General features: G+C 49.4%; 1 protein-coding gene across 1 annotated transcript; it reads left to right on the top strand.

Annotated features, from left to right (window-relative positions):
• The first annotated feature begins 496 nt into the window (after window positions 1-496).
• Window positions 497-9,540, top strand: Ap2m1 (adaptor related protein complex 2 subunit mu 1). Its single transcript, XM_048453767.3, has 12 exons — window positions 497-639; window positions 2,713-2,827; window positions 4,428-4,693; window positions 5,812-5,894; window positions 6,275-6,280; window positions 6,445-6,580; window positions 6,679-6,820; window positions 7,169-7,288; window positions 7,389-7,524; window positions 7,625-7,722; window positions 8,236-8,347; window positions 8,954-9,540. The coding sequence occupies exons 2-12, from the start codon at window positions 2,754-2,756 to the stop codon at window positions 9,086-9,088; spliced, it is 1,308 nt and encodes a 435-aa protein (XP_048309724.1). The 5' UTR covers window positions 497-639; window positions 2,713-2,753; the 3' UTR covers window positions 9,089-9,540.
• The last annotated feature ends 1,155 nt before the right edge of the window (window positions 9,541-10,695 follow it).

The following is a 10,695-nucleotide window of genomic DNA, read 5'->3' as shown; positions in this document are numbered from 1 at the left end:
CGTTAACTAGTTTTGCCGAGAATTAGTCTCCCTCCCCATCCTTTGTCTTTGGATAATTATCCCCGAGAATGGGCTCAGTCGTGACTGTAATAGATACATACACCTTGGGAGAATCAATCATGGCGTTAAAGAGCAGTAAATTCAGCACTGCAACAGGCCTATGCCAAGATGTGTTTGTAAGGTGAAGACAGCCAGTCTTCGGGATCTGGAGACAGTAAAAGACTTAAGTAACTCAAAATTTACAGCTGGTTTCGACAAGCAGCTTTGATCTCTCGAAGCCTACCGAAACAATCTAACTAGGAACGTGATACTCAGTGAAGCAAATGAATGGGTGGAGTGTACCACGACACGTGTCGCAAAGCAAGACGTACTAAGGCCCGCGACGGCTCCTTCTCGAAGGCAGTCGGTAATTGTAGTTTTACTATACCTAGGGCGCTCTGATTTAGCCGCTTGAAAGCTGCGGTGGTTGATGGGACTTGTAGTCGCCCCTGGAGGCAAGCGCGCAGGCGCAGCTGAGATCGGGGCGGGGCGGGAGCACTGCAGTGAAAGCCGAGGCAGCGGACAGGCGAGCAGGGGGCGGGCGGACATCTTGGGATCCGAGAGTGGCCAGGCCGGCCTTGTGGGGGCTGCTGACTCCAGGTGAGCTGGGAAGCTGGACTTACGGGTCCTTAGCGGGACGGCGAGGGCACCGTGGTCTCCCGCCGTGCCCTGCACCGCGCTGGGTGGAAAACTGCTCGCACCCGGGAGTGGCCTCAGCCTTCAGACCCGGGAGGGAGCAGACGCCAGGGCGGGGGTGCCTCGGGCGCGATTGCAGCAAGGGCGGGGAGCGACGCCCTCCAGTGACCCGCCGGGCGTCTCTGAGGAGAGACCGGGGCCCGAATCCTAGAGCCGGGACGCCGCGCGGCGCCCCATCCCTAGAATCCTGACAACCGCTCCACCCGGAGGCTTCCCATCTTCTCCCCTCCTCCCCCCAAGACAGTGACATCTCCTTGGGCCACTCCCTTGGACAGTGACAGGTCTTGAACCTTGCGATAGACCTTCTTTCTATTTATCCCCGTGGCTCCTTCCCCCCAGACTTGTGACAGCCCCCGCATGCCGGCGTGCTGTCTTCCCGGCCTGGATATCTCCTCCCTAGGCTGAGAAAACCCCACCACCTTCTCATGCCTCACGAGCCGCACAGTAGGCCCCGTCTCTCTGCTTTCCTTTTTTCTACTGTCATTCTTATTCTTTCTCCGCCGTTTTTTGCTCCTCAAAAGCTCCTATGACCTTTGCCATAGGAGAACTTCTCTAGGGACCCCCACAGCCGTATTTGCTGCTGTGGGGTCACCTTAGTATATTGTTAGAAACTACAGCTAACCGTTCCCTTAACTAAATATTCCATTTCTGTCCAGGACACACACACCAACCCCCACCCGCGGTTCAAGTGCCCTGAACTACCTACCTGTGGACTTGGTCCTTTGCTCAGGCTCCATTTTGCATTTTTTTTTTCCTCTCAACTTCTCTGGAACTGTGAGATGTGAATGAGTCCACTGCCTTAAGAGACTTGTCATTGGTCTTGGGTTTATTTTCTAGTTTCAGGAAGTCTGTTAAATTAACCCCTGTGAAATTAATACCTGGGCTAATCCAGAAAATCTAGAACCAGATTAACCCCTTTTCTCAAACAGTCTAAATTAGTTTTGACCCAAATAATTTGGACAATTGAGGCATTCTATTATCCTTGCCCATTGCTTATGCGTATCAGGCCTGAAGTGAGTTACCCGCACATCCGGAGTCACAATGTAGATAGCAGGATTAATGCTACAGACAGACCTTATTTTTATTGCACTTTGAAAATTTGAAAGACGGTGTCCAGAAATAAGTGTCACAGGGGCTCAGCGTTTAAGAGTACTTAACTGCTCTTCCAGAAGACCTGAGTTCAGATCCCAGCACCCAGGTGAGGTGGCTCACCACTGCTTCCACACACACAGCATCTACACTGGCATGTACACACATGGAGGTAAAAATTAAGTCTTTCTTAAAAGGACTGTAATCAACTTGGATCATTGAGTGTGGTTTGCCGGCACTGGGACCTCTGCCCCCTTGCCTGCTTATCTCTCTGCCTGGGAAGAGGAGCCTTGCTTCAGCCACATTCCTGTGTCAGTGTTAGAGCCCCAGGGCCTGCTTTCTCTCCCCTCCCATCCTCCTCATCCTGCACACCCTTTCCTGGAATGTGTAGACTTCTAGAGGTTCATGCTCTGCTGCCTTCTTGGAAGGGGTAGTGCTTGCTCTAAAGGTTGTGCCTGGTGGCGGTCCCAGGCCCAAACCAACTGGAGTAATTCCTACCGCCATTCCTGCATCAGCAGGCAGGCCAGTGACTCACTGGAAGGAGCCTGAATGAGAGTCTGCACAGTGGGAGGTTGAAAAGAATCCTTGCTGAGCTCAGCACTGAAGAAGGAGTGGGGGTTATTCTCTGGCTCAGCCCCTCAGAAGAGGCTGGGTGAAAATGGCCTCAATCCTGGGCCCCACACTCTGAAGAAATTTCTTTCTCCTATCCAGTGTGGAATAAACAGGAACTGGAGCCTAGCTGAGGGGGAGGGGCTTCCTTGGGAGAGCTGCAGAGTCACTTGCTGGAGGACTGAGTCAAGGAAAAAAGCCACGCTGCACAGTCCCACTGGGAACTTGGGCTAGGGTTCTGAAGATTTCCTTTGCCCTACCCCCACCGTTCCTTCCTAGATCTGTTCTCAGCAATGGGTCCCAGAGACTGAGCTGCCACCATGATTGGAGGTTTATTCATCTATAATCACAAGGGGGAAGTGCTCATCTCCCGGGTCTACAGAGATGACATCGGGTAAGTTCTTGGCTGAGCATGCTGTGCCCGCACCTCCCTGTGGCCTCAGCCTGAGCATGCAATGTAGCCTGGTTCCCATTGGGCACTGGCCTAGCAGCTAGGCTCGGGCCCTCGGAATGACACCCCCAGCTCCCAGGCTTAGGAATTCCTGCCCTTCCTTTTCCTGTCTCTCTGAGGTATAGGTCTGGTTGCTAAAGATGAGTGCTTTTTCCCAGTCAGGTTGTCTTCCTTTCAGGAGGGAGTGCTATCCCCAGTGGGTGTAGTTAGCAGCAGGGTGGGTACTAATCCATCTAACGCTTGCTTTCAAAATGCTCCTCATATTGAGAGCCTTCCCTAGATCCCCGTAAAATCCTCTCTGGTCTGTTGACTCAGCTGTTTTCATTTCTTCTGGGCCCTTCCTGGATGTGAACGGGCTTGAAGCGCTCTAGGGGTCATGCTGCCTTTGTAGTTCGCCTGGGTGGACCTGAATAGCTCCATGTCCTAAGCCCCTCAGACCTTACAAAGAGCTCACTATAGCCTTGCTTCTCGCTCTATCTCACGCTATGGCTCTTTGCTGACTAAGAATCCTCCACTGCTCTAACCTGAACCTAGGCTCCTCTGCTCCTTCCTACCTTGTTTTTCTTTCTCAAAGAGCTTGAGCTAAATAGTCACAGAATAAATTTGTCATAGTTCTCCTATCTTCTTGTCTCCCTGGCTGATGGACTAGCTTGGTGTGGCCTCTGGCTGTATCCATTGTTTAGTGGTGAAGCTGAGCTAGACTTTGTGGCACTGCCTAGCCTAAGTGAGCCTGGCTGTCCCACCCCTTCTTGTTCCTCCCACCTCTGATGGTCCTGGTTGATGCTACAGCTAGGCCACATTACTCCCTGCATGCCTTGGTGTGCCCTCTACCTGTTGGCTGTTTGTCTGCTTCCCCCTCATGGTATGTGCTGACCCCCACACCCCGCCCTTGGTGTGTTGTGTGTCGTCTAACCCTCTCTCTCCTTGCTGTCACTCTCCTCTTGCTGGCGTCATTTCTCTCATCCCATCTCATTGGCTGATGTAGCAATAGGTAAGCAGCCAGTCATGCTGCCGCTCAGGTACAGGCGGGTAGCGGGTCCTGCTCTACATGATTTTTTCCTTCATCTTTTTTCATTCCCTTAACTTCTGGAGTCAGATCTTAGGAAAGAATTGGGTCACACAGTCCATAGCCCCTTCTCATCCTGTAGCATAGTCTTCCCTGAGGTCGTACTAACTTTCTCCAACTTCCAGAGGAGTTGGTCTTCCCCACTGGTGGGCCCCATAGAGATCTCTTTCTCTTCAGGACCTGGAATTTCCTGGAAAGCTAGAGAGATGGCAGCTGAGGTATATCCGGGAAGTCCAAGTCAGGCCTGGGAGTCACTTTATTAAAACTCCACCTACCCTTCCATTATTATCATTTGACTTCCCTACTTCTCATAGCCTTCTTTCCATGAGCCTATCAGAAGGGAGCCCTAGTAATTTAAGCCTTGACTCTGGGATATATGTCATTTCAGTGGTATAGGGGGTGGAGCTGCAGCATCTGTAGGTGACTCATGAGGTCTGCCTAGATGCTGAGCAGACTCTTCGCATCCTTTCCCCTCAGGAGGAATGCAGTGGATGCCTTTCGGGTCAATGTGATCCATGCGCGGCAGCAGGTGCGCAGCCCTGTCACAAACATCGCTCGCACCAGCTTCTTCCATGTGAAGCGGTCCAACATCTGGCTGGCAGCGGTCACCAAGCAGAATGTCAATGCTGCCATGGTCTTCGAATTCCTCTATAAGATGTGCGATGTAATGGCTGCTTACTTTGGCAAGATCAGTGAGGAGAACATCAAGAACAATTTTGTGCTCATATACGAGCTGCTGGATGGTGAGGCATCTGGGGATCAAGGCATCATGACCTTGGTGGGGATTAACCTAACTGGGGAGACATCTGGAGACTCCTGCATGCTCTGAACTTTGTTTCTGAGTCTTGGTCTCTTAGATGGTGAGCTCTGTCTTTGATACGGCCAGTCCACATCCAGGCCTGAAGGCTGCTTTGAAGTAGAATACAAAAATAGGCCAGCAGGTGTGCTGGGGAAGTTTTGGTCTTCGTTGAGGCTGGGAGCATGACTGGAGTTCGGCGGCTGAGCCTATATTAGCCTCACCCTTGCAGTTTGAGCCTAGTCCACAGACCGTCTTCCCAGCTCTCATCTCACACTACTGCAGAGCCTGGAGAAGAGGAAGTCTTAGAAGTCCCTTTGGCTGTCCGCTTTCCTGTCTTGGCATCTGTCACTGCTTCCCCTTTAACATCTGTTTTCTGGAGAAAATGAGGACTCATGATTTTTTTAGCCTCTTACCCACTGACCATGTGACTCTTCTGTGTTTTTTTTGTTTGTTTGTTTGTTTGTTTTTACATTATAAAAAGCTTTATTATAAACAGAAAATCATAAGCTGAGTGCTCTAAGCCAAAAGACCTTACTGCAGACTGTTACACAGAGGCTTCAAGACCTGGGCTAGCAGGTCTACCCAGGCCAGAGTAAGGACTGGAATAAAGGAAGGAGCCTTTGTTTTTCTCTAGAGGGTAGTAATTCCCTTCTTTTGTTTTTTTATTTGTTTGTTTGTTTGTTTGTGGGGGTGTTTTGTGTGTGGGGAGGTTGGGCTTTTTTTGTTTTTTGAAACAGTTTCTCTGTAGCTTTGGAGCCTGTCCTGGAACTAGCTCTTGTAGCCCAGGCTGGCATCAAACTCACAGAGATCTGTCTGCCTCTGCTTCCCGAGTGCTGGGATTAAAGGCGTGTGCCTTTAATCACCACCACTACCACACCACCAGCCGGCCTTGTTTTGTTTTTTGTTTTGTTTTGTTTTCAATCAGGTTTTGTTTTCTTTGTATATTTCTGGCTGTCCTGGAACTGGTTCTGTAGACCAGGCTAGCTTGAACTCTGAGATCCACCTGTCTGTGCTTCCAGAGTGTACCACCACTGCCCAGCTACAATTTCCTTCTTTTTGCAGAGATTCTGGACTTTGGCTACCCACAGAACTCAGAGACAGGTGCACTGAAAACGTTCATCACTCAACAGGGCATCAAGAGTCAGGTACTTGAATTGTACAAAACACAGGGAGGATGCACCCCAAACTCCATTCCTTACTGGTCCCCAGCTTTATCCTAGCTGACTCATGAGCCTGTCCTAGACAGGAAGTGCTGGCCTCAGCCTCCTGCAGACCTGCTTTGTCCTGGGTAGCTCTCCTATTCCAGAAACTGCCAGCTCAGCCTCTCTGTTACCAGGAATACAGCTCAGTTGGTTTCTTCTACACCAAGGGCAGGGGGTGTGGCCTTGTGGAGGCCTTGTGTTACTTAGAAGAGCACAGGGGCTCTCCTCTCGGAATCAAGCCTCATAGCTTTCTCCTTTTTTTTTTTTTTTTTTGCTTCCTGTGCTGCTTCCTGTTGTAACTTTGCTGGACCTGCGGCCTCTAGCATCAGGTAAGCTGTTGTTCATGTCTACCATCCTAACTCTGCTCTGTTCTGCAGCCCAGCCCTGTAAAGGTTGTGAGGGAGGTGGGTTACAAAGTAGTGAGCAGAAAGGAGAGTGGTGAGGTTGGAGTGGGGAGAGCAGCGAGGTCATCTGCCACCTTTGCATCATATAGACAAAAGAAGAACAATCCCAGATCACCAGCCAGGTGACTGGGCAGATTGGCTGGCGGCGGGAAGGCATCAAGTATCGCCGAAATGAACTCTTCCTAGATGTTCTGGAGAGCGTTAACCTGCTTATGTCCCCACAAGGTAAGTGCCGTCTCATGAAAAAACCTAATGGGGGCAGGGCAGAGCCTGGCCTTGCTGCTCGGCTCAGCTGCTGCCCTGTTTGTCTGTTCTGTCCCCAGGGCAGGTGCTCAGTGCCCATGTGTCAGGCCGGGTGGTGATGAAGAGTTACCTGAGCGGCATGCCTGAGTGCAAGTTTGGAATGAATGACAAGATTGTCATTGAAAAGCAGGGCAAAGGCACAGCTGATGAAACAGGCAAGAGGTACCAGAGTCTGGGGGCTCGAGGGAAACAAAGATGGGTGGGCCTTTGAGAATTCAGTGAGGCCTAGTGACTCAGATTTCCTTTTGGACTGCATTTCTTCTGGAATTGCTAACTCTCTTTCCGAGAGCATTCAATGATGGTACTGTCATTGTCCTCAAAGAACCGGCTCCTTTATTTAGTCCCCAGCAGCAGGGTTCTCAGGTGATAAGGAACCTGAAGGCTCTCCCTCATCTCGAAATGCAGGGCCTGGATTTCCAAGTGAGAAAGCTGTTGACAGAGTGGCTAGCCTGCTGTGGTCTCTTAGTCTGACACATACTGTACCTGTGAGAGTTCTGCTTCTGTTTGCAGCGGTAAACAATCAATCGCCATTGATGACTGCACCTTCCACCAGTGTGTGCGACTCAGCAAGTTTGACTCTGAACGGAGCATCAGCTTCATCCCGCCTGATGGAGAGTTTGAGCTCATGAGGTGCCGCTGGGGTGTGAGGAGGCAGGGATGCACCTGGGAGGGGTGGAAGGAAGAGAGTGGGACCAGCCCTTCGCTATCGAATCTGTTCTCTCCCCCAAAGATACCGTACTACCAAGGACATCATCCTTCCTTTCCGGGTGATCCCATTGGTGCGGGAAGTGGGACGCACCAAACTGGAGGTCAAGGTGGTCATCAAGTCCAACTTCAAGCCCTCACTTCTGGCCCAGAAGATTGAGGTGAGGGCAGGGGACTTGGAGACAGAAAACTTGACTCGGGGAGTAGAGATGGGTGATATTAGTCCTTCATAGAGCTCTCTGACAAGTGTGTCGCTCCTAGGTGAGGATCCCAACCCCACTGAACACAAGCGGGGTGCAGGTGATCTGCATGAAGGGGAAGGCCAAGTACAAGGCCAGCGAGAACGCCATTGTATGGAAGTGAGTCTTAAGGAGGCCACAGCCAGGCTCAAGATGCCATAGTGTACCTTCTCGTTAAGTTTAAACTTTCTGTCGTCTTATGTGGATTATGGGGTGAGAGAAGTGTGCCTGCTTTCTGGAAACCTGTGTTTATATTATTAGCCGAGAGAAAGAAATTGTGTGTGTGTGTGTGTGTGTGTGTGTGTGTGTGTGTGTATGTGTGTGCACGCGCACCTGTACTTGAGTTTGTATATATGTCTCTTTTTCAAAAGTATTTCCCACTGGCCCTTGTCTTGTGTCTGAAGCATACAGTCTGGGTAAGGGAGAGTTTGCCCATCCATCTAAGAAGAAATTGAAGCCCCAAGTGCTTAAGATGTAACAGTTCTCAGGGTCCCGATCTCTCATCCTTGTCCTCCCATAAGCTCATGTGCCCTTATTCCCTTTCCCTCTCCATGCTTAAAACAAGCAATCCCTGCTTTGAAAAGTCTCCAAATTACCACAGGCTCCTTCTGCCCATTATCCCTGCGTTCCTAGGATCAAGCGCATGGCAGGCATGAAGGAATCACAAATCAGCGCGGAGATTGAGCTTCTTCCCACCAATGATAAGAAGAAATGGGCTCGACCCCCCATCTCCATGAACTTTGAGGTATAGCAGAATGGGAGGCCTAGTGCCCTGGCTGGGTGTGCTGGGAAAGTCAGTAATGGTTGAGATCAGTCTTTGTTCCTTAGGGATGAGGGAACTGGGTCTTGGTTGGGAAATGTCTTGAGTTGATATACCCATTCTCTTTAAGCCTCTTAATAGAAGTTGAAATTTAATCTGACAGAAGGCTTGACTTCTCTGGACTTGTCTCAAAACAGTTGTTGAGAAACATTTAGACTATTTGAAAGACAGTTAAGACAACAAGCTTATTTGTGTGAATCAGACATAGCATTTTCTCCACTTGATTTGTACAGTCCATAGTGTTGACAAGAATAAGTGTGTTCAAAGGTAGTTCTCTGGTTACCTACTGACATTTAAAGGAATGGTTATCTTCACAGCTGGGGCCTTCTTCAGACATGAGATGATCCCTAGTAACTCTTTACTTGGTAACCTCCTAGTGGGCTCCCCACCCCAGCATTCTTCTGTTACTCCTGGACCCCAGCCATTCACAAACACCTGTGGTAGATGAGGGGCGTGAGCCATGGAACTTGCCAGAGTAGAGCCGATGTGATAGGAAGGCCATGTTCCTAACTGGAGCTGTCCTCTGCCCAGGTGCCATTCGCGCCTTCTGGCCTCAAGGTGCGCTACTTGAAGGTATTCGAACCGAAGCTGAACTACAGTGACCATGATGTCATCAAATGGGTGCGATACATTGGCCGAAGTGGCATTTATGAAACCCGCTGCTAGCTGCCTAGTGGCAGGTGGCCCACCTCCCCACCACCCTTTCCACAGGTCCAAGTATCCCCAGTGACCACTCGTCAGTGTCTTTCCTCCCTCTTGCTTTGCTGCCTTTCCTTTATACCAGCCCCTGAGTATAGGTCTGAACCCGCCATAGTGGGACTGCTGACAGCCCTTGGCTTCCTGGGCAGGGTGGTTTCTGAGGCTTCTCTTCCATCTGTCTGTCCTGGCTTAGTGCCAGGCCCTGAGTTTTGTGACCAAAGCCAAGTGGCTCCCTCTCCTTTCTACCCTTGTGGCCACACCTCTGCAGTGGGAAGGTTGACTACCCCTCCCCTCAGAACTTCCCCAAAGGCCAGTAACAGATCCCCAGCCCTTAGTCCCTACTCTGCTTTGGGATAGTATGCTTTGTTTTGTATACGTGTGACTTGTCCAGTTCTAAACCCAATAAACTGTAGAGTGGAGTTGTTGGCTAAGTGTTTATGGGGCTGTTGGGGTGGGACAGTTAACTCTGTGTAGCCCTGGCTGTCCTAGAACTCTGTGTAGACCAGGCTGACCTCAAACTCACAGAGATCTGCCTGTCTCTGCCTCCTGAGTTCTGGGATTAAAGTGTGCACTGCCATGCCAGGATTTGTTTGGGTCTTGCCGCGTGTAACCCTGACTGACCTAGAATTTACTGTATAGACCAGACTGGCCTTGAATTTTTGTTGAGCCCTTGCCTCTGCCTCCCAAGTGCTGGTATTACAGACATGTGCTTCCACTCCAGGCTTTGTTTGCTTTGATGTGGATTTCATTGTGCAAGCCCAGCTGACTAAATTCAGAGCCTTCTGCCTCCACCTCCCAAGTGCAGTATTGCAGATGTGCAATTTTTCTAATTAGCACATATCAAGGAAGATTTGTGTTTGTTCCTGCAACTATCCTGAGAAGCTAATGTCTGAACTTCATCCATTTCTCTTTTAAGCTAGGTTCTAGTCTTGCTATATGAACCACCAGAAGAAAGATTTATTTTCCCTATGCATTTTGTCAAACTTCTCTGGTGAAAATCTTCATCCCTCTAGAGTTCCCAAGGGGACTGTCCTGTGTTAGGACCGAGAAAGAGTAGGTTTGCCCTCACCAGTTATAGCTTGCCAGATTTTTTTAAATGGGATATATATATATTAAATATATATACATATATATATATATATACTAAATTTCAAGCATAAGCAGAAAATAATATAATAATAATATAACAAACCATTTAATAAAATTTACTAAAAAAATAAAAATAAAAATAAAAAAAATAATATAACAAACCACAACTTGTCACCCAGCTTCAACAGTAATCAACTCATGGCCAACTCCAGTGTGTAACTTAATTGAAGGTATCCTATAAAATTTTCTACAATTGCGTTGGGATCAAGTTTCTGGTATCAGATCCCCTGCAGCTGGAGTTGTAGGCAGTTTGGAAGTTGTCAGATGTGGAAGCTAAGAACTAAACTTGGGTCCTCTATAAGAGCAGTGTGTGTGCCCTTAACTCCTGAGCCATTTCTCTAGCCCCTAATAATGTTTGGTTATTCATGTCCATGAGTATTTTGCCTGCACCACATGCATGCAGTACTCTCCAATGCCAGAAGAGG

This window comes from Myodes glareolus, chromosome 2, assembly GCF_982192425.1.
Source record: "Myodes glareolus chromosome 2, mMyoGla1.1, whole genome shotgun sequence".
NCBI lineage: Eukaryota > Metazoa > Chordata > Mammalia > Rodentia > Cricetidae > Myodes > Myodes glareolus.
This window is presented reverse-complemented; position numbering and strand designations above follow the sequence as displayed.